The sequence below is a fragment of the Lissotriton vulgaris genome, chromosome 1_1 (assembly GCF_964263255.1).
Source record: "Lissotriton vulgaris chromosome 1_1, aLisVul1.2, whole genome shotgun sequence".
In the NCBI taxonomy this organism is placed as follows: Eukaryota; Metazoa; Chordata; class Amphibia; order Caudata; family Salamandridae; genus Lissotriton; species Lissotriton vulgaris.
In genome coordinates this window covers 2,130,865,828-2,130,890,403 of record NC_141685.1, presented here as the reverse complement: position 1 = coordinate 2,130,890,403, position 24,576 = coordinate 2,130,865,828, and the positions used below count along the sequence as shown (strand labels likewise).

Sequence of the window (24,576 nt, the reverse complement as noted above, 5' to 3'; positions counted from 1 at the left end):
TTATGTAATTTAATTTTTAATTGATAAATATACAAAGTAATTGATTATTATAATATAATTATTTGTTGGTTTTTAACTTTTTAATGGGTTGAGAAGTTTAGTTAATTATTAAATTGTGGTAATTACATTTATATATAGTATTAATAATTTTCATTGTGATTTTTTTATATTAATTTATTTCATATTAATTTTTCATTTTTGTAATATATATAGCAACGTGCAAAACATAAAGCCCCTTTGTGGGCCTATGCCAAAGCAAATGCTTGTATATTATGAAACATCAGTAAACATTAAACCCAATTACAGCATTACATGGAATTACTTGCAGAGTGGATCTCTTCTCTTAGTAAACGACCTATCAGCCCCAACTGAGGGCGCCCGTTTCTGTTCTACGTTTCTTAAAAAGTATCCCACTTGGGGAATTCTAAAAAAACAAGCGTAATTGCATTTCACAGACAACTTACCAAAAAAGAGAAAGGGAAAATGGTGAGGAGATTCAAGGCTAGAGTGTATCCTTACATGGTTCCCAGGGCAGCAAGTGAAAATGCTAGCCATCTATCTAGGGAAGGCCTCCTTGTTAAGAAATGTACAACAGAAAGATACCCTCATCAAGTGTGACTCATTACCACGTACAACTCTGAGTCAGCCAGCGTCAAAAACATGTTAGCTAAACATTGGTACTTGGTGAAAGCAGAACCAGTTATGGAGCAGATGGTACCACCTCATTACATAGTAACATATCAGAAACCTAGTTCTTTGAGGGACATTTTGGTTCACAGATATATGGGTGCCCAAGACAGTTGGTTGTAGGGTCAGCAAGGGTTTTACAAGTGTGGGAGGGGTAAAGCCTACAAAGGGAGCAGGAATAGAAAAACTTACCAATTTCTGTCTGGGAGAACAGGGTAGATTAACAAATTCATTACCTGCAGTAGTGATCACTGTGTATACATTTTAGTATGTCCTTGTGGTCTTCAGTACGTGGTGTGTACCATTTTCCCAGACAATATCTTAGAGCCAAAAGAAACTGTGACCAAAGTTACTCTGTGGCCAGACACTGGGCAAAGAAACATTATCAGAACCCTGACACTTTGTCATTCTTTGGAATTGACAGGGTCACCTGATGTTACGAGGAGGAGTATTCAGGGAACAGAAACTATGGCTCCGAGAATCACAGCATATACTTCAACTTAACAGCAAGACAATGGGAGGCCTGAATTAGGATGAGGAACTCTTCGTACATATTGGATGAGCTTTTCTTTTGGAATCATATCACTGGAATTTTCGTTGGAATTTTGCCTTCTTGCTCCACTGTCATGTGGGAGGAAGCACCACCATTATTTTTGCTCTTTGATGTGTTTGCATATTTAACCATCATCCTGTCTGAGACTATTTGAATGATAATTGCAGTTTTTGTTGTTAGGTAATACTGATTGCAAAGTAATAGGCAGTCCCGGGGTGTGCACAAGAATTTTGTGTACTGTGTTATTTGTGGTTTAGGGATAGAGGTTTGTCACAATCGGGGTAGATAGATGGTTTACTTTGTTGTTTTCTAAGAAAAGAGATCCACTATGCAAGAAATTTCATGTGATGTAATTGTGTTTAATGATTACTGATGTTTATGATTAATTGGCCACTTTGCCAAAATTTCATAATATGCAAGAATAGGCCCATATTGTGCTTTGGCATAGGCCCACAAAGGACCTCATGTCTTGCACAATGTTGCTACAATCTCGAGCAATTGTTCGGTTTGGAACAGCCGTCTACAGAGGTCAACTGATTTTTGTAAGCGTTTGCAAATTCTGGCTGTGCAACAAAACTTCTTAATGTCAGGCACCCGTCATTTTGCTAGCCTTTTTTAGACTGGCGAGAAAAAATTGCATCATGCCTGAACGGACAAGTTGGAAATCAGCATTAAATGATTATAGTCAGATGTTTTACGACTTTTCACATAATTCCTTTTACAACATCACGTGTGTGTGGATTAATTGCAGATAATTTTTACATTATTTTGTCTAACATTGTTGTCTGCTATTGTAAATCTATTGGTTCAACAAAGGCAATAGTATTTTTTCTAGTTTCACTGTTTGTTAGAGGCTTTTTAAAGGTGATATATTGCCATGAAGGGGATCGGTCAGAAGGAAACATGTCGCCATTAAAACCGTATTGGAACTCAGTCTTGGAGTGCAAGTTTGTGTCTTTCGACACGGGGACACATTGTGGTTTTGAAATTATTCTTTTAAATATGGACATTATTGGTCTGCATTTAAATGTTTTATTAAAATAATATATTTGGGAGTAGTAGATGAGACCACTCCAAATTCCAACACTTTCCCTACTCTTACTTCCAGTTGAAAGGCGATAGTAAGTTTCACCCCTGTTATTTTGGAAACGTCCCTACTATTGCTCAGATTGGAGTTGGAACAGTAAATCTGACCACTCCAAAGTCCACTATTTTTCCTTTTTTTGGAATGAGAATTCTTCTAAATGGATAGGGAGGAACCCTCGACCTCCTACCCCCTTAAAGAAAGTTCCTTACCTTCCCTTATGACTGATCCTACCGCTTGCCAACGCATGGAGGAGGAGGGCCCCCCTGACCTAGCTCAGATACTCTGGGTTCCTCCCCTCTAGCCCCTGAGAGGTCCCCTCGACTCCCTTTGATGATGGTGCGGACCCTAACATACAGCTAGTGAGGATCATTAAATCAGGTCCCATGGACACCCCCTCCATTCTCTGAGGCCTCCTCATCCCCCCCACTCCAGGTTGCCATAGTTTGGTACCCTCTTACGCCACTCTTGGAGAGGCGATACAGCACTAGGCTACCCTCCCTCTATACCGCTGCTACATTTTTCTTAATGTCCCCAATAGTGGGTTGATTGCATTTCACTGTGGGCTTCCGTGCTCTCTGATTATACAGTGCCTTTGAATGTATGTTTGTGCTGCATGGTATTTTTTGTTTATCATTGAAAAACTAATACAAATGTGGTTTAAAACAAAATGTTGGAGCTTGAATAGTAAATCTGACCCTCAAAAATCCAGCAATTTCCCTACTATTACTTCAATTGGAGTGGGAATGTTAAATTTGACTCCTATGCATTCCAACACTTTCCTTACTATTGATCACATCAGAGTGAGACTAGCAAATCTAGATGCTCTAACATTCAGTGCCTTCCCTACAGCTGCTTCAACTGGAGAGGGAATAGGAAATATAATTCCTCCAAAGTCACACACTTTCCCTACTTTTGCTTAGATCGGAGTGGTAATACTAAATCTGACTCCTCCAAATGTCAACACTTTCACTACTTTTGTTGATGTTGGAGTGGAAATAATATGTTTGACCCCTTCAAAGTCATTAAGCAGTTTAAATATATATTTTTATAAGTAATTTTTTTAAATGTTATATTTTTTAACGTTTATATGTTTTAAAGTTACTGTAGTGTATAATAGTACTAAATATACTTACCAATTTTTGCTGATAAAGTGGTATTTTATATTTTTATTATCAACATTTTTGACTTCACATACAAAGTATATAAAGTTGACATTTGTGTTCTCTATATCTTTTGGCTATATTTTTGTCACCAATACTTTTGCTGCTGATATTTCATCAGTCAACCAGGTGTGAAAATGTATGTGTGTATTTATGTGTGGCGCCGCATATACGTTTGCATCTGTGTTTGTTTGTGTGTGCATATTTGCCATGTCCAAGTCGAAATTCAAGCACTTACTGAGCCTTGTGGCATTTACAAAAAAATACGGCTCAGAAGGTTCAACAACTCCATCTAGTACCAGACTGACAGCAGTGTCAAGGAATCACAGTAGTTAGGGGGAAGTTGCTATCGCCGTCATTTCGATCCCAACGTCATAGTCTGGGTTGATCACTGCTCTCAAAAACATTTACCTGTTTACAAGATGGTGATGGGTGAATTGGTGTTCTGCTTCCAGGTCAATGTAGGTAGAGCAGTACTTAAATAGACTTCTCGTGTCCGTCCACAGTTGACAAAGAGCATCCTTGGTGGGTTCTTCTTGCTGACCCAAGTTCACAAGCAGCATTTCTCTTCACTTGCACATCTGTTTTGTTAATGGGTTTCCATCCTCCTGACTTTCACTGTCCTACCTCCTTGGACTGTTGGCTATCTTGTCTTGAGGCATATTTCCTGCAATCAGCTAACTAGTTGCTCATCATTCCTGACTTCCACTAGGAAATATATGTGGCCTCAGTTACTTATATGGGATGATGAGTAAGACTAACTGTTATGAACATTTACAAGCTTTATATACTTTTTGAATATTACTGATATACAATTTGTTTCATTTAGCTTCCAGGGATTCTTCCAATTTATTGAGATGGCAGCTAGTCTGGTAACAGGGTATTGGCCTAGAGGTTACTGACAAGACCCTGTGTGTCTCTTATTCTTACCTTACCTCTTTCCTATTTCCCCAATAACCTGTAGCGAGAAATTATGTTCTATAGGTATCTTACACACTAATAATGGGGAGTCAGTAGGCCATTTTCACATCCCAATATAGCTCTTAAAGTCTTGACAGAGAAAGGTGCCACGGCATATCATAATCATGGTGTTTACATATGGCACGGGGCAGCCATCCCTGGCATTCGATGGAAAGGCCATTTGTCACATACAGTGGGCAAAGCAGATCTATGTTAAGAATGTCTAGCATATGTTAATCATCTGTGTCAAACGGTGATGGGATCTAATTCTGGCACCTAATGGTCATCCCTGTCACATTAATGTTAGTTAACTGTATTAACCGCTTGCTGTTGACACATGTATGTGACCTAGAAGTTTGCAAAGGCTGTGAACTATTAAAAATGGATAATAGAAGAACGTACTACTTGCAGTGCTGCAAAACTGTATAACTGTAGTAATACATGCTACATAAAACATGTGATTGCTATTTGAGTGCTTAGAAACTGCAAAATTCTATTTAAAACAAGATAATATTGTGGGTTGTGGTGGCCAGCCTTTATATAGTGCAATTATCTCTGGCTCCTAAAAACCATCTGTGCAACATGGTAGGCATGGTATTTCTGACATACAGTGTCTATCACTTACATATTATGACCATCCCTCTAATAGAGTTGTAGGGGGCCATCCTGGCACCTGATGTCATTTGTGGACCTACATGAAATGACCAACATACGGTGGGCAGGGCATCCTTGGCATGTAGTCCACATCCCTAGCATCTACTGTTCGTGGCACCTTCATGTCCAGCCCCCTTTCCAATACTAAGAGGAGTGCCCCTAAGATGGATTCTGTCATTTTAACAGTATTCTATTTTTATTTAGAGCCTCCGGGAGATGTGGGGGCAGCAGAAAGCAGGATCTACATTCATCACTATGTTGACAACACTCAATTATATTTTAATTTGTCATGTTAAGCTAATATCATCCAACTGCAGGAGTATGTGTCAAACATTGGAGCATCAGTGCCTCCAGGCTGTCTGAAATTAAATCCCAATACCATTGAAGCCTGGGTGCCTCAAGACTGTCTGAAACTAAGTCCAAAAAGACAGAATATACCTTTCTCTCTTCAGGTCAGTGTAAACTCCCATCTCAATGTTGGCATTCGTTGCTTACCCCAAATAGCACCTCTTCTTTGCTAATTGATTCTGCCAACCCTCGTGAGTCTTGACTCCAAACTACGTAGATAGTCATTACCAAAATGAGTCCAGACTTCTAAATACCACCCATTCCAAAACCAGCTTTCTGGACAATGGAGCCAATATTGAAACAATCTCCCTGTGATGGTGGGTGCTCTCTGGACTTTCTGAATGTGCTTTCCTTACACGGGTTATTGTACTCCATCCAGCCGCTAACAATATTACTAACTAAGAAAGTATAACAATTTCAAGCACCAGCACTCAGATAGGCGCACTGGTTATTCACAAGGGCATGCCTTCAGTTAAAGCATGACTGTCCTACTTACAAGGCTTACATTACATGACAGCCTCGCATTAAACTACCTCCTGCTTCCAAATTGCAGAGTTCAGTTGTCTTCCCAATGTGCACCGTAAATCCATTCCTTGTCGAAACAAATCATTAGACAGGAAGACATACATTTACAATCAGGCTTTTTCTGTTGGGAAAGACTCTTGCACCAACACTCAGAATTGAGCCCACATTTCAAGCATTTACAAATGTTGTAAAGAATTGTTTTATTCAAATAATGTCTGTTTCAATCATATGCTGGTTTATTTCAATGATACATTTGTATTCAGTTTTGTAAGGATTTGGGTGTATTATATGGTATGGTTGTGTAACCTTACTGTGTAATACGCTCGCAAAATATTTCTTGAGTCCTGTCGGGCTGATTTGCAAAACCTCTAGCGGAACCCTGGGTAGCTGTGGCTTTGAGCTGAAACATTTAAACAAAGGAACTAGAGTAAAGCATTTAATAGCACCAAACCACAAAATAAGAAGTCCTATACCACATGAATGAAGTCCAACACCAATTTATAAAAATAGATTATATTTTCATTAATTTTTAAAGTCCAAGATGAACAAAATCCACAAGAGGGTTCAGGAGCTATAGATCTTTAAAGAAAACGTAAATCTTACCACAAACAAGCATTGGTAACAGTAAAAACGTTTGAGACGTTTGTAAGAGTTGTGTTCTACTGCTACCGCCAGACTGGGGTGACCAAATCCAACAGGGAGAAGGTCAGGGAGGGTTTTAATGAGTATTTGGACAGTTACCTTCCCACAAAGCGTTCTCCAGTCCAGTTATGAAATTTACAGCATGACCACCATAGATTTCGATGGATTGGTCCTGATTCTACTGATGCAAGAGATGGTGGATGCTCAAGGATGCTCTGGGTGGTGTGAGGGAAATGGGGTTGTCCTTGTGGGTACTCCTCGGTCCACGTTAGGTGGGGTGACTTTGGTCACAGAGGTTGGTGCCTTCAAAGTCTTCTTTGAGCCAGTCGAAGGCCAGCTGCTGCTGGGCTACCAATCTCCATACATAGTGGTCTCAGTTGTATTCTTTGTTAGAGGTTTGTGTCCCACTTGGGCGCCCAATCTAGACTCGGAGGACACTACCTGGTTTGGTAGGCTCAGGTGCACCTTTTGGTCATTGAGGATCTGTCTCCTGTGGCGCCCAGCAGTGCTAACTGGTGGGTCTCCAGAAGTGGCTACTGCCTTGCTGAGTTGGGCTACTTCAGCTTTGATGGCTCTGGTGCTAGATTCAGGAGTTCAGACTCCAGAGCGTTGGAGTCACTTCTTTGATCTGGGGCTTGGATCTGACTTTCCCTTAAGCCAAGAGCCACAGGCATAGTCCTCTCTTTGCTAGCCCAAGTTGTGGAAGGTGCAGTCCAGCAGATGCTTCCACTCCTCTTTGTCTGGTCAGGGGTCAGCAGGTCAGGCTTTCATCTGTCCTTTTTCCAGTTCTGGTGTGATCCGACGTTCAGGCTGCTGGGGGTGCAATATTTATGCCCAGAAAGTGGTCTGGGAGTGATGTGTACCAAAGTCAATGGGCTACCAGGATCCCTCCTGCCCTGTGACAACTTGTGTGGCATCTAGCAATCCCAGAGTGCACTATTCTGCCCACTCTTAAGATGTCTGAACCCTTCCTTAGAGAGTGCTCACACTTCCCCCAGGGATCCCAATGTTATGCCCATACTTCAGCAAATATCCAGGCATTGTTTGCCAAAAAAATAAATAAATACTAAAAGTCTGACGCCAAGCTAAGGAGAGTTTTCAACAGTACAGCGCCGAGACGCCTGCGGGCATTTGTTCGCGCTTAAGAAATGCCAAAAAATAAAAATACATTTACCGTAAAGGGAGAACTTTACGTAATATTGTTAGTCCGAGTTACCCGAAACGAAAAATAACAGAGCAAACATGGCTGCACTACACATGGGATCATACAAATGTGGCAATTGCAGCATGTGCAAATTTGCAATACACAGTAAACTTGACTTTCAAAATAATGGATCAGATAAAATCTGTATAAAACTGCATATTGACTGTTAAACTAAGTTTGTAGTGTATGCTATTGTGTGCAGATGTACCAAAGTACACATTGGCAGCACTATCAGATGTCTGAAGGAACGCACGTCTGAACACTTTATCGCATTAAGAAATCGAGATCCGAGATATCCTAGAGTGACCCATGCACTTGAATGTCAAACACAGAGTTTGAAGCTATCTATCACCTTTAATGGTATTGAGTCTATTCCAAGCGATATTAGGGGTGGAAATAGAGAGCTTAAGGTCCGTCAGTGTGAAGCCCACTGGATTTTGAAACTACATGCAGTAGAGTTGGGCATTAACATTGACTCAGAACTACAGTACTTTCTTGAAACTTAATTTTAATTTTCATGCAAGGGTGTGCTCTTTTGATTATGGACAACAGACCACAAATTTCTGTTACACAATTGACTGAAGTTGATAATGGTGATATCAGAGTATTTTGTGTGCATATGTCTAATGCTGAATATCAATAAAGACCCCTGTGGTAATGTAATGATGATGGGTGTTATAATTGAACGCCTAGACTTTGTATAAATCTTGGTTGTATGGTAATATTGTACAATTTGTGTTTGGAATTAAGACTTTTTAGACAGATTTCCCTTGTAACCAAGAAGCTGTAACTGTATATATGACTGTTGTATTTTTATGTGAAATTTGAGGACACTTATGTCAATCTCAACCGTCTTCCCTTCCCTTCTTTCCTTAGTTTTGAGTTTACTCTTTGGGTACATTTTTTGGCACATTGTTTTAATTTTAACATCCTATTAGTTATTGTCTGTAACTTTTATTGTGTAACACTTATCAACAGAACCTTTCATATTACTCGTACTAATTAAGAGGATGTTCGTGTAGTTAGGCACATGATGTTTGCGCACTAATAGCTTGTAGATTTTGATTTACTGTGGGTTTTTATTAGAGGCGACTTGGTTTTTTGATTTACGGCTAAATCTTTTGCAACGTTTTAAAGAAACTTCTTAATATTTGTACATTGATAGATGGTACACTACAAGTGCAAAGCCTGAGTGAATAAATAATTGAACACAGGGGGGGAGGGAGCACACTGCCGCTCAACCCAGCACAGTTCACCCCATTGCATCCTGGTAAATGCAGTATGCTTACTTTTAATGTTGCTGTAGTCTTTCACCAAAGTTCGTGCAGGTAGTGCTGTTATCTCTAGACAAGTGTTTCTGGGTTTAGCCCGTCATCAGTAGAGAGCAAAAAGTAGTAAGGAGCAGAGAAAAATCATCAGGGGTTGCCGAAATGGTGCCCAAGTCTTCACAGGTCACAGTACCTCTCCACAGGCACACAGGTGCATCCCAGGAGATCTTGTCAGCTCGTTGGCTCAAGGGTGAATAAATAATTGGATGTGTATTGATACATTCTACATATGCATTGTCATTAGCTTTTAGATAATACTGTACCTGATTGCCAGACGAATAGATTATTCTATTTTTTGTTGAAATAAAAGTTTGCTTACATTTAATCTTTGACCACCTGAAAATGGAGCCTGTTTTCATTAAGAAATAGAATTTGCTGCTACAAGTCCGTCGTTAGTTTTCATATATTAGCTTTGTATAAATAGCCTCTACAAGATGGCGCGTGTGCAACACGCCGTTTAGGTAGACGGAGTACTCTCCGTTTCACGTCTTGTTTATTCATACAGGTAAGAGTAAAAATGTTGACCTTATTTTACATATGACTTAACAACAGAGGCATGGGTAATAATGTTCTTATATAGTTAAGAGCATGGAGACTTTTCGTTATCATATGTTGAGCCTTGGTAGACATACTGTTCGAACATTGGGATCCCTGGGGGTGTAGTATGGTTTAAGGCCTGCTTTGCGCGCATGTTATGTTAGCATGGCTCATGAGACGTTTAAACGCCATTTTACCTTTTGCTGCTTTTGCACACAACACTGCATAGCTGTTTTTGCACGTTGGCCTTCACAAAGGTCTCTACATGAGACAAGGTTTGTTTTCGGCATCTCTAGACTTACATCGTGCCCATAGTCTGAACAGTGAGCGCTGAGTCGTCAAGGTTATCAAAACATATTAGCTGTTTTTCGACATGTCCGTGTAACGCTCTCTAGACACTGCAGTTTGGCAGCTGTGAGCGAAGTAAGATTCTGGCGTCCTTATTATCACACACTCGCCAAGATTTCACACACTTGGAAGATTCTTGTTTCCAGGGATGCAGAGAGACTATGCTGATCCAGATGTAATTTACTCTTCCTGAGGGGAAAGGTAATGGGGTCCCCCAAAACAAGCCCAAGAGACCTTCTTTAGTTTATAATACATAGTTCCTATATAGGGAGGGTGTTAAAACTAGGCACTATAGTACCTGTTTTCCCTATCATTGTAATATGATTCCTCCTTTTGTATTTTATGGAATTGTAATCATGCTGACCATATTATTCATACTCATATGTCTGCTTATGTTGGCTAAAATACTGCACATGAGATTACGTCGTTAAAATAAATATTTTAACCTTACAGTGTCTCTTATTTACTCCTGTTGTTGACTGGTATGAGAGTATACCAAAAGAGTGTTTTCACTTCCCACCATTCCTGAGATGGTCCTAAGTTGCATGTTCTAGGTTGTCTAATCATTGGTTACTTTCCTATAGGACGAGGAGCTAATGTGACACTGATGCTAGCTGGTTGGGGGTTTACTAGGTACGAAGGTGAGATTCTTGTACACCACAATTCACTGACGCCCTAGGTCTCTGTGCACTGTTCTGTGTATGAGCAGGATCCTTGCAACAGGGGAAGTGTGAGCACTCTCTTGCCCTTTGAGTTTTTTATCTTTGAGCGACGGTTGTGTACTTCGGTGTTGTTTGTGTGTGTTTGCTGGCGCGGAGATTTGTTGCTGCTGCATGTCGAACTTTAATAAACATATTGTTCAAACACTAGGGTCCCTATGGGAAGCGTGAGCATGCTCTTGCTCCTTGGGACTGAATTTTCAAATGCTAATCGTATACCCTAAAATCGCGTGTATATTCTCACTAGTATGGAGATGTTTCATAATTGTATGTCAATATCTATTATATATACCATTCGAGCATTGGGGTCCATATGGGAAGCGTTAATATACTCTTGTTTCTTGGGACTTTATCTATGAGGATGCAAGCTAGATACCATTTAACTGAGGAGAACTTGTTGATGCAAGTCTCGTATTTTTAACTAAGTATGCCCTAATCCTAATAGATCTGCTGAGAGCTTTGGGGATCTCTATTATATTATGCTATTTGTTGTGCGATACTACTGCATCATAGGAATGGTTGTCAAGGTCATAATAAACATTGGTTTTAATATTTGAATAGATATTGCGACACATTCGAATTTTTCTTAACATTGATAAAAAAATCCCTTCCTTTTGGGTATTTAGTTGGAATTGATAAGTTTGCATTGATAAGAACATTCTTCTTGGAAAATCTAGTGCTTTTGGTTTAAGACCTGCAAACCAATTGGTGAGTCCTTTATTAACTTCAAAGTGGAGAGATACAGGGGATGCTCTTTAATCTTTGGTAACCACTGATTATTGTATGCATTTATACTTGATTGCAGGACAATAATTTGCTTTGACAACTGTTTCCTAGTGGTTGAGATACAGACATCACAATCTTAATCCTCTTGGAAATAATTGATCGTGGTGAGTCAACAGAGTGTGACTCTGTATTGATTGACTGGTGTTTTGATACACTGTCTTGTTCCCCTTTTTCTTCTTTTCTGTCTTTTTTGTCTTTATTTCATCGTTTGAAGAAGTTTCCACTTTGGTTGTGGTGGTTAACCTTTTGGCTATACTTAGATTACGATCTTAAACCTTTCACGATTGTATGCTAACTTTGCGTGCTTGGAAGTATATTCATTTTGCTAACGCGTTTTCACTTCGAGGTGGCCTCTCTTCTCTGTTTCACTCTTATCCTCACTATCTTGGGTGATAGTGGTGATGACTATTGAAACCGTTGCTTCATTGAGGTATAATGAGGTCTTTGTAGCTGTTTATTATTGCCCTGAGGAAGTCTTGGGTGAATGCCCATATAAGACAAAACACGTGTTGGCTTTGTGGCTATCTGTTGTTGGAAAAGAAAAAAGAAAAATAAGAACTGAAGTATTTACCTGACAAGATCTGGCATAATAAAGTATCAAGAAGAACATGGTAGAAGACCATTGTGTGCACTTATTACTTGCGCTAATGTATGTGAATTCCTCAGGACATTGATTCTGTTTTGTATGTCGTGGGTGCAGACATGGTCTGCACTCCTTTCACAATGCTGGATGATCATTGTTCAATGCCCTTGTGAGCCCTCTCATACGTGAGTGAATTGAATTATTTGTACTAACACACCCAGGTGCATCAAATTGCACAATTAGTACCCCTCCACCTGTCAACCTTCTCGTTTACCTAGACAATGACTCATGAACTCGCATCACATGTCCTCGATGAGATCTCATTAACCCACCACTGCTCACCGCATCTCAATGCCAGAGCTTGCATTGCAGCTCCTGATCAGCAGTTTCTTGACGTCAGCCCATGCAGTGTGACACAAGTACTTCGCTTCCTGATGCCCAGGCCACAAAGTACTTTTCAGTAGGCTAAACTCAGTCCTGTATCAGGAACGAGCTCTATCACGGTCAGCCTAAACGTGTGTCTTGGACCCAGTCTACCGCAACCAGATAACCATGGTTGGCGTTCTTTGCTTCTTAGTGCTTACTTTTCACAAAATCTTTACAATTGCATATCTCCGGCTCTACTAATTGGATTTTTGTCATTGTGGTAGTGAAAACATTATTCAATTTCACTCTATTATGCAATGTTGGTGTCGGAATTTTTTCGGTAGTCAAGTCAAGTCAACATTTATATAGCGCACTACATACCCAGAGGGTCTCAAGGCACTTGAGGAAGGGGGGAGAATTATTTATCGAATATCCAGGTTTTAAGTTGTTTTCTGAAGGCTAGGTGGTTTTGAATAAGGCGGAGGTGGATGGGAAGGGAATTCCAGGTTTTTGCAGCTAAGTAGGAGAAGGATCTTCCCCCCATGGTGGTTTTGTGGATGCGCGGAACAGCGGCGAGGGCTTGGTTGGACGAACGCAGCTGGCGGGTGGGGGTGTAGAAGGATAGGCGCGTGTTGAGGCATTCGGGTCCAAGATCGTAGAGGGCTTTGTGTGCTGGGTGAGGAGACGGAACGTTATCCTCTTATTGACGGGGAGCCAGTGGAGGTCTTTCAAGTGGTCGGAAATGTGGTCTTTGCGAGGGATGTCTAGTATGAGTCTGGCTGAAGTGTTTTGGATGCGTTGGAGTTTTTTCTGAAGTTTTGCGGTGGTACCGACGTACAGGGTGTTTCCGTAATCCATTCGGCTTGTGACCAGTGCGTGGGTGACCGTTTTTCTAGTTTCGGTGGGGATCCAGCGAAATATTTTTTTGAGCATGCGTAGGATGTTGAAGCATGATGATGAGACGGCGTTGACTTGTCTAGTCATCGAGAGTGAAGAGTCCAGGATGACGCCCAAGTTCCGTGCGTGGTCCGTCGGTATGGGTGCTTTTCCTAGGGCCGCTGGCCACCAAGAGTCGTCCCAGGCGGTACCTAAGATGAGGACTTCCGTTTTGTCCGAGTTCAGTTTAAGACGGCTGTGCTTCATCCACTCGGCTACTTATTTCATCCCTTCATGTAGGTTGGTTTTGGTGGTGTTTGGGTCTTTGGTGAGTGAGAGGATCAGTTGAGTGTCATCAGCATAGGAGATGATGTTGAGGTTGTGTTGACGTGCGAGGGGGCTCATGTATACGTTGAAGAGGGTAGGGCTGAGAGAAGATCCTTGTGCAACGCCGCAGATGACTTCGGTGGCCTCTGACTTAAAAGGTGGGAGGCGGACTCTCTGAGTTCTACCGGCGAGGAACGAGATGATCCAGTCCAGTGCTTTTCCTTGAATTCCGATGTTGTTGAGGCGTTGTATAAGGGTGTTATGACAGACTGTGTCGAAGGCTGCAGAGAGGTCAAGGAGGATGAGGGCGACTGTGTCTCCATTGTCCAGTAGTGTTCGAATGTTGTCTGTTGCTGCGATGAGGGCGGTTTCGGTGCTGTGTTTGGCTCTGAGGCCGGACTGTGAGGGGTCGAGGGATTTGTTGGTTTCGAGGAAGGCGGCGAGCTGATTGTTGACGGCTTTCTCAATGACTTTGGCCGGGAATGGGAGGAGCGAGATGGGGCGGTAGTTTTTGAGTTCGGTGGGGTCTGCTGTGGATTTTTTCAGAAGGGTGCTGAGTTCGGCGTGTTTCCAGCTTTACGGGAAGGTGGCAGAGTTGAGGGAGCAGTTGATGACGTCTCGGAGGTGGGGTGCGATGATGGAGTCTGCTTTGTTAAAGATATGGTGGGGACATGGGTCTGTTGGGGATCCTGAGTGGATGGAGTTCATCAGGCGAATGGTGTCATCAGTGGTGATTGGGTTCCAGTCGTAAAGGATGTTCGAGGGGGGTTTAGGTTCAGAGGTGGATGGGGTGGGTTGGTCTCCGGGTTGGTTGTCGAAGCTGTTATGGATGTCGGCGATTTTGTCGTGGAAGAATGAAGCTAGGGAGTCGCAGAGGACTTGAGAGGGAGTGATGTCGTTGGTGCTGGCGGTGGGGTTGGTAAATTCTTTGACAATGTTGAATAGTTCCTTGCTGTTGTGGGCGTTGTTGTCCAGTCGGTCTTTGAATGCTGATTTCTTGGTTGACCGGGTAAGTTGGTGGTGTTTGCGGGTGGCGTTTTTGAAGGCGTCTTTGGTGATAGTGTTTGGGTCTTTTTTCCAGGCTTTCTCAAGGGAACGACAGAGTTTCTTGGATTTCTTAAGGTCATCGTTGAACCAGGGGGCGTTTTTGCTGCCTAGCTTGATTTGATGTTTTTTCAAGGGTGCTAGTTTGTCGGCGCTGTGGGTTAGCCATTGTGTGAGGTTGATGGCTGCTTGGTTAGGGTTCGACGAATAGGCAGGGGGGTTTTGAAGAAGCGATGTGGAGATCGGGTCGATGGTGATTTTGTTCCAGTTTCTTCGCAGAGTTGGTTGAGGGTGGTTGTGGATCGTGGTCTTTTTGTAGTTGAAGTGGACGCAGCTGTGGTCCGTCCAATGGAGAGCTGTGGTGTGATTGAAGGAGATGTGCTTGCTGGAGGTGAAGATAGGGTTGAGTGTGTGTCCTGCGTATTGGGTGGGGGTGTTTACAAGTTGTTTGAGTCCGAGATTGGCGAGATTGTCCAGAAGGGTGGTGGTGTTAATGTCGTTGCTCTTTTCCAGGTGGAAATTGAGGTCTCCCAGTAGAATGTATTCCTCGGAGGGGAGGGCGTGTGGGGTGATGAAGTCAGTGATGTCTTCACTGAATTGTGTACGGGGTCCTGGTGGCCTGTAGAGGAGTGTGCCTCTGAGTGTGGTCTTGGGGTCGGTGTGTATCTGGAAGTGAAGGTGTTCGGGGATAGCGAGGTTGTCGTCTGAGCTGGTTGAGATGCGGATGGAGTTCTTATGGACGATGGCGATGCCTCCTCCTGTTTGGTTGGTGCCGTCCTTTCGGATAATCTTGTAGCCTTCCGGGATGGCTATGGTGATGTCTGGAGCTGATGAGGCATTCATCCAGGTTTCTGTTAGGAAGGCGACGTCCGGAGAAATGGTGTGGAGTAGATTCCAAAGGTCGATGGCGTGTTTGTGAACTGAGCGGGTGTTGAGAAGGATGCATTTTAGGTGGTTGCTGTTGGATCTCTGTTTGGTGTTTGTGGATTTGGTGTGGGTCTTGATGCAGTCGAACTTGCAGGAGGGGCAGGAGAAGGGTCCATGGGTGTGTCCAGGTGCAGCTTGGTGGCACTTTGGTGGACGGCCGGGGTTAAGGGCAGTGAGGGTTTCGGCGTCGTATGTGATGCGGGAGGTGATGGGCTTGCGGGGGCCAGGGGGTCTGGCGCTGGGCGCGGTCCAGGCGCGGACGGGCGTAGACGGGCTTACCTTTGGCGCGGCCGCAGCGCGTGGACGCTGCGCGTTGGGACATCTGTCATAATTGGAGAGTGGCGGAGCGTGGGAGGGTCAGCTGGGAGGCAGGAGCCGGGAGGAGACAATGGGCCACAAGTAAACACAACAAAATGGCAGTAAGGTAGCGTGATCGGAGCAGGAGCACCGTCGGAGTGAGAGCGGAGCAATATTAACACACAAATCAGCAGTAAACACTTTTCCTGTACTTAACAAACAACGCAATGCAGGGCCAACGTGCAGGACTCAATGAATAAATGGAAAAGCGAAACGATACCAGGCGCTATGTTAAATCGAAGCGCTCTAAGTTGTAGGCGATGTAGGGGATATCCAGGAGCTCGGTCAGGCAGGCGGAGTGGTCAGCAAGCGGAGAAAAGCGTCTCTGGGCAGGCAGTGAGCTGGGGGAGCGACCGCAATGCAGCAAGTCCAGACGGTCACAGAGGGAAGGAGGACGGGGCTCAATTACAATACTAGTGTGTGGGAGGGACAGCTGGGAGGCGGGAGCGGGGAGGAGACAATGGGCCACAAGTAAACACAACAAAATGGCAGTAAGGTAGCGTGATCGGAGCAGGGGCACCGTCGGAGTGAGAGCGGAGCAATATTAACACACAAATCAGCAGTAAACACTTTTCCTGTACTTAACAAACAACGCAATACAGGGCCAATGTGCAGGACTCAATGAATAAATGGAAAAGCGAAACGATACCAGGCGCTATGTTAAATCGAAGCGCTCTTAGTTGTAGGCGATGTAGGGGGTATCCAGGAGCTCGGTCAGGCAGGCAAGGTCAGCAAGCGGAGAAAAGCGTCTCTGGGCAGGCAGTGAGCTGGGGGAGCGACCGCAATGGAGCAAGTCCAGACGGTCTTTATTACTGTTTCAGTACTGCATAAATACTTTAAATATTATCTCTAAGTTAAGCTTGACTGCTTTGGTGCCAAGGTACCAGAGGGTTGTACACAGGTTAATCTGGGGTTTGCTGGTGTTTCACCCTAACAAGAATTGTGGTTGCTGCTTAAGTAGGGTTTCATCCCCTCAACCAGTAACAGTCATTTTACTCCTGTTAAGCAGGGGTGACAGTACATAGTGTTCTAAGTCCAGCAGATATAGGGTCTAGAAATTGTGAAAAGGTAAGGGTGATTATGCAGATTAGGTTGATTTCCCACAGAGTGCGTGTGCTTTCTTATTCTCTTCTCCTTGTGATGTTTCCCCCTCACCTTTCCACCACCACCGCCTTCCCTCATCCCTTCTCATCCCTCTTGTTTTTTTTATTATATACACCCTTGTCTCTTCGCACTCACTGTTCATCCATCCTCCCCCTGCTCAATGATGCTGGCCACCATCTCCCTTCATGATATTTTTTTTATATATTTTTTAATAGGGCCCAGCAGCTGCAACAAGCTACTAGGCTGCTCATACCTTTTACCATGCTTCGCTCAACAATTTTTTTTATATATATTTTAATTAACTATTCTAACATGGGCATCCTGTAATTGATAAATTAAAGATGCCTGGCAGAAACCTATGCTTGTGTTGTGATGCCGATGACCATCTTGGAATTAGGTTTATTTACTAGAAAACCAATTCCAAAATTCCCATTGCAGGTTTGCAAAAACACATTGGCAAAGCCAATAGTTCAACATTGCAACCTTGAAATATAGTGTCTTAGCCAATGTTTTTTGTATTCGTTTTCCATTGATGAGGGGTGATAGACATTACATTCCTTATATTGCAACTCTCACTTATCTGACAACCCTCCGCAACCTCAGAAGTAAAATTCTGAATCATTATTTGGCGTTCTCAGCCTAAACTATCTCAGAGATAATGTATAGCCATCAGAAATGTCACACGCGGTTTTATGAGGCAGCACAAACATTTAAAGATGATAACTGTGGTTGGTTGTATGATAAAGGAACCATAGTGGCAGTTAATACAAACATATCTCTAGACAAATAAACTAGATGGAGCACGAGGTTTTGCTGAATTTTATATAGGAGGACTGTTGCAATGTCTCTTCCCTCGTTTTTCCATTAACAAATTGTGAGTATGCAGAAAGTCACATTTGAGCATATGATTCTTATTTAGAGGATCAGAAAAAGTCAAACTCTTGTGGTCTCTGGAGCTGCAGGAAAATGTAGGAACATGCTAACGGTAAAACCAAGATGAACAGTCAAATGACTCGTACTCCTGGGGAGACATGCTTTCACGCCCCATAAACACAACCCCTGGCAGTGACACATCATAACAGAAACATAGCGGATCACCACTCTGCAGATACGTGCATGTGCACCAACACAGCCTCCTGTGTCATCTGGGCGACACAGTACAGTATTTTTAATTCTTTTCATTTCGGTTCTGAAAACTATGATGTGTAAATCACTCGTGAACTCATAACCAGGTTCGTCGAATTTCTGGAGCAATCTTATTTCAAAATGACGCACCTGTGTTTTCCACATTGCTGCTTTCTGGTTGGTGAATACTCATGGAACCCTCAAGTTGGAACACTATGCTGATCACAACGACCGAAGCAGAGATGCCATGCACGTAGCTACGTAGAAGGAATCTTACACAGACCCCCGAACAACAGCCATCCATGTATTTACACCCGTGGCCGACCCCACTTTCAGTGTCACTCCCTCACAAACTCAAAAACACATCCCTTCGGCGCATTCTCGGTCAACCATGACTCAAACGCTGCTTAATTTATATATCTTGATAATAATACATGTTTATTCCGTCTTCCCCACGCCCGCGCTGCCCTGACGTACGCCAGATTTGAATACCAAGCTGGCCTGATCTGGATGATTGTCACCCCATGCACCTTTATCTTACTCCTGTTGGGTTATTTTCCATGTTTGCTATCTTCCTTCCTTTTCCACTTCATGTTACTTCTTCTTTCAGCCTTTATGTTTCTATATTTGTGTCAAATAAGTCCTGGACACCAAAAAGGAGTGCCGATGCCCACCACCTGCACAAGGCACTCCCTCCTCCCCGCCCCCCAACTACGAAGACGAACGACTACGACAGGGCGCGTTTGGAATGAACTTACCATCAGGCACGTGACCAGAATGACAAACATGCTGAGGAATATGACAACGGCATAAAATCCTTCCTTGCTCCATATTCTGTCTGCTTCATGCTGCCCCTGCAGAACATTTTTCTGGAAATAAAAAAATAGAGCGAAAAAAAGGAAAGACAGAAAACAAGAAGTTATCCAACGAAATGCCAGGTTGAAAAGACTGCATCAGGACAGAGCGCGGTTGGCAAGCTTTATTACATAATAAAGGACGCCCACATACTGTACACAGCTGTCGGTGGGGCACCAAGGCTCGAACCACTGCAGGCGAGGCAGCTGAGATACATGTGCTTGCTGCTGCTGTCCTGATAGTAACCGAGAAATCAGTGAGCAGCGCTTAGTTTGTGCTGAGATAACCTTCCCACTCACATTATGAACTGATGCTAGCCCAGGCAAACAAGGCGCGTGCTCTTTCTTGGAAACAACCTGGCCCAGCAGGTGCGAGGGTCACACTCCCGAGCGCTGAGGAAATTGCTCATTCCGGCCCTTTCAATGGGCCCAGCGGCTCCTCCTACAACACCCACACAGCTGCCGGCATATGGAGCTATTGCTCGCCCTGCTCCTAAAGTGTGGCGAAAACAGGTGTGGAGAAAACATGATGCTGGCTGCGCAGGACGTGCGCGAGATCCTAGGCGCGCGCAGGGCTGGCTCTTGATGGACCCGCGCTTGTAAAATGCAAGTGTTGCGTGGTAATCAGAGGGGGTATTGTGGCAAACGGTGAATGGAACTGTATACAGCGCGATACCGCTATAATCTCAAAGGCGTAGGAACCCCACACTTTAGCAGCTTAACCAGGGGCTGCCTCTGTGCCTGACAAGCTGGTGAACTTTGTCTACATCAACCATCAACATTAAGAAAAGGTAAGGATGCGAAAAGGGCAGATAGAATGGGAAGAAATACATTGAAGAGAAAGGAAGGGAGTTCAGAATGAAGGACATGTGAAAGGAAAGATGAAAGAAAGGTGAAAGGAAGGATAGAAGGGTAAAAGAATGAGTGGTTGGAAGTGTGAAAGGATTGATAGATAGAATGGGCAATGAAAGAGTGGAAGGATCGACTGGTGGATAGAAGGACACAAGAATGGACTGATGGAGAAGAGTGAGTGGATGGTTTAAGGACAGACGGATGTATGAACATATTGATAGGTGGATGGCTGAAAAGATGGTTGATTGAATGGGGCAATGGGTGGATAGTTGGAAAGGTGAAGAGTTGGCCTGACAGATGGCTGACGGATGGATGAATAGATGGAAGGATAAATGGATGGATGCTTCACACACTCAGTCTGATTAGAGGTTTGTTTGCAGTGAGGGTTATTTTAATTTTCTGGCTACTCCCTTGCTTGAAGCACTGTAAAGAAGCACTGGCAAAGCCAATAGCTCTGGGATCATCCCCCAGCATTTTGGCAAGTTTTGCTTTGCATTGGATTTTGCAAAACTTTATTCTTTGGGAGACTGCCAGGAGTTTGTCAATCTTAAACAAAAGTGACAACTAAAGAAGCCGTAAGTCATAATGAATTCAGCCAATGGCTGAAGTGGGGAGATGTGATGCCCCTTGATACATGCTTGAGTGGGTTGGAGAAAAATGGTAATGACACAATCATGACAATGACAATGACAAAACAATGACAATGACAATGACAAAAGGATGAAGCGAGGCAGAAGGACCCTATAAGTAACTACGTAACACACAGAATATTAGTAAAATCAAAAGATCTTGTCTAACACAGATCTAAAAAAGCCAACTATTGTGACATTGGCTGCCAGCCTCTTGCATTTGAGGGAAAAAAAGAAAGAAGGAAAGAAAGCAGAAAAGAAGGAAAGACAGAACAAGAAAGGAGGAAAGAATTAAGGCAAGAAAGAAGGAAGGCAAGAAAAAAAAAAGACAAGAATGAAGGAAGGCAAGGAGCAAAGAAAGAAGGAAGGCGTGAATGATAGAAAGCAAGAAAGAAAGAATAACAGCAAGCAAGAAAAACTAGAATGCAGGAGAGAAAGAGAAATGGGTCAGAGAACAGAAGAAAAAGAAAGAGAAAAAGAAAAAGACAGAAAAAAATAAGAAAGAAAGGCAAGAGAGAAGGAAGGAAATAAGGGAAGAAGGAAAGAAAGGAGGAAAGCAAGAAAGGAAGAAGGAATTCAACCAAGAAAGAAGGAATGGAATCAAGAGAGAAGGAAAGAACAAATAAAAGCAAGAAAGAATGAAAAAAAAGAGAAGCGAAAAACAAAACAGGAAAGAACAAATTAAAGAAAAAAGAATGCTAGAAAGAAGGAAACAACATATGAAAGAATGGAAAAAAAGAAAGAAGGAAAGGAATGAAAAAGAAAGGGAAACAAGAAAGAAGGAATGAAAGAAGAAAGAAAAAAGAAAAGCAATAAAGAAGAATAGGAGAAATGAAAAAAGGAACATTAGAATTAAGGAATGAAAGAAAAAAGGAGAAAAAGAAGGAATGACAGAAAAAAGAAGAAGTGAAAGAATGAAAGAAAAAGAACGAGGAAAGAAAAAATTCATGAAGGAAATAATGCAAGAAAGAAACAAAGAAAGAAGTAAGAAAGAAAGAAAAGAAAAGAGAGAATGCAATAAAGACATAGTGTTACAAGAGATCGAAATTAAACATGATAAAGGCCAGTGTTCTTCGTGGGCAAAAGGTATTAAAGAACCATTGGTGAACTTGAATTCAGAATAAACATGTTCTGAAGAATTGTTTGCTTAAGAATTCACATGTATAATATTCTCAAACTTTTGATAACTCATACAGTACAGTTTTAAATGGAAGCATCTGTTATGTTGTGAAATACCATCAGTCAAACAGTAAACCAAGGACACTCCAAAAGCAATTCCCAATAGCATTGGAAGGAGACAGGCTTAGAAGAAATAATCTGAGAGTTTTGGGTGTTCCGGAGGGAGCCAAAGGAAATGACATAAGAGGTTACATGATCAAATTATTTCAAAAAGCCTTTCCAGAGCTATCTAGTTGGGATTGGCCAAAAGAGCTACAAAGAGTTCATCGCTTTCGCTTCAATTTAAGAAGGAACGCAAAAGAAGGCGATAAGCCCAGGGCAGTATTGATTTTCCTGGGTAACTTTGTCCTTCGACAGGCAATTGCAGATAAGGCGAGACCTGATGCCAATAGAAATGTAGACGGGGTGTCATTTTTTGTCCGCCCAGACTTTTGCCACGTGACCGTGGAAAGACGCTGGCGCCTTAGAGGGATGATAAAACCCTTTCAGGACAAGAAACTTCAAGCCTATTTGATCAATCCTGCACAGTTAAAAGTAATTAACGATGGGAAAACGCTGTACTTTTCCTCTGAAGTGAAAGCTAAAGAGTATCTAGATAGTCTGGGCAAATAGATCAATTAAACTGTCAACTCATAAAAGGCTTAATGTAATAACAGGGATAACTTAATGTACCTCTAGATGTATCTCTTGATTACTGGTAAGGGTTGTAGTGTGCAATTAACTCAATGTATTTTCTTTCTTTTTTTGGATTTCTTTGGTTTTTTAAGTTAAAGGATGGTACACTTTAGTTGTCCTCGCCGTAAACTTTGCAATTCCATCACATGCACAGACTAGTTCTGTGCGTACCACAGCGTGGGGGGTAGAGGTTGTTGGGTTGGGGTTCAGGGGGGAGGGGTGGGAGGGCTGGCGTTGGTGGAGGGGTAGGTGTAGAATGGGAATATAAAATACACTACTGTTTTGATGGGTATGTCCGGACGAAGAGAGCAGATATCTAAAAACTTTAAGCGACAGGACCTACAGGGTAGTCAAACCAAAAATTATGACGGCAAACTGTAGTATTTGTACAATAAACGTGGGAGGTCTAAACGACTGGAGAAAAAGACAAAGACTGGCCCACTTTGTTAAATTTAATAAGATTGATGTACTTTGTCTCCAGGAGACGCATCTTCCTTGGGCGAAGAGACACCTTCTGTTCTTAAACGGCTTTGAGTTGGTTGCCTGCTCCTCACAAACCACAACGATTAGGGGGGTCGCTGTATTGGTTAGAAAATCTTTGGGCAGGGCCAAAAGAGTGAAGGCAGATAGTCATGGGAGATGGGTTATCTTAGAGCTGGAAATGGCTCTAATGGGGATGACACGGAGGTTTTTGACTTTTTGGAGATAGAGTTAGCTGGCTGGTCGGGACCTCTAATAGTCTGTGGTGATCTAAATATTTCGGCTAATTGGGATGATAATTCAAAATATGCTGGTCGGAAACCTAGAGTGTTCAGGGCGATTAAAGCACTTATGAGCTCATTGGCATTAGTTGATGTTTGGGGCACTAAAACCCCACAAAATTCTGGTTTTACATATTTTTCGAATCCAGCCCAGAAACACTCTAAATTGGATTATATATTTATCTCCTGATCCGAAATCAATAGGGTCACCATCACTAGGCTACCAAGGGTGTTGTCTGACCACAATCCTTTGGTAATCCAGTATAAAATGAGCGGGTTCAAAAGATCAAAATCTTCTTGGACCTTCGAGAGAAGACTATTGGCGGATCCTAGATTTGTAGCCCACTTACAGCTTTGGTCTGAAGCTTTTTTCGATGCCAATAGATTTAGTGCCTCTCGGAAAATAGTTTGGGAATCCTTCAAAGCAGCTTTGAGAGGTGATACCATCAGTTATTCAGCTAAACTGAAAAAAGAAGATAGAGTGGAAGAATCCAAACTACTCGAGAGACTATCGGATATCGAAGAAGAACATGTTAAGATTATAGCATCTGGTGGAGATGGACGCATTAGTTATAATACCCTTTCTGCTACTAAGGCAGAACTACAGAAATTGATCACACAAAAGGATTAGGGGAGTATCAAGCTACAAGGGCCAACCAATACGAAACAGGTGAACATGGGGGTAGAGCCCTTGCTCTCCGCTTGAGACAAGAGAGGTCCAAAAATATAATCTCAAAAATTGTGGAAAATGGTAACGAATATACAGAAACTAATGATATTTTACATGTTTTTAGAGACTTCTATCAAAGACTATACGATGAGGAGAATAGAGATAGTGAACAACAGGATATTGTTGAAGATCAAGGACCGCTTCTAGATACACTATTACAAGAAGAACTAGATAAAGACATCACCCAATTGGAGGTTATATCTGCTTTACACGAGCTGGCCTCGGGGAAGGCAGCAGGACCCGATGGCATTCCTTTAGAAGTCTATAAGAGTATAGAATCCGAAATTATTATCCTTCTTGTAGATCTTTTTAATGGGATAGTATGTTCAGGCCAAACCCCACACTCATGGAAGGAGACTAATATCATTATTTTCCATAAAAAAGGGAAACCTAGTGAGAACCCGGGGTCATATAGACCTATTTCGCTGATCAACTCCGACACCAAGCTGTACTCGAAGATCTGGGCTAGGAGGTTGGGTAGGATCATAGGCAGTCTTGTTTCCCCTTGGCAGCATGGGTTTGTCCCGGGACGTGGCACGAAGGATCACACCAGCAGAGCTATAGCTCTATTTGATGCCCATGCTGCTACGGGAGGGGAGATGGCCATGATCCTGCTCGACGCAGAGAAGGCATTTGACCGTGTGGTCTG

The 24,576-nt window shown here is 42.6% G+C and overlaps 1 protein-coding gene across 2 annotated transcripts in view; it reads right to left on the bottom strand.

Moving 5' to 3' along the window:
- PTPRR (protein tyrosine phosphatase receptor type R) overlaps positions 1 to 24,576 on the bottom strand; it is a 945,480-nt gene that overhangs the window by 417,661 nt on the left and 503,243 nt on the right. For both annotated transcript variants that reach the window (XM_086921858.1, XM_086921867.1), the window contains one exon: positions 19,006 to 19,116. In XM_086921858.1, coding sequence (XP_086777984.1) covers positions 19,006 to 19,116 — 111 coding nt within the window. The remainder of the gene's footprint in view (positions 1 to 19,005; positions 19,117 to 24,576) is intronic.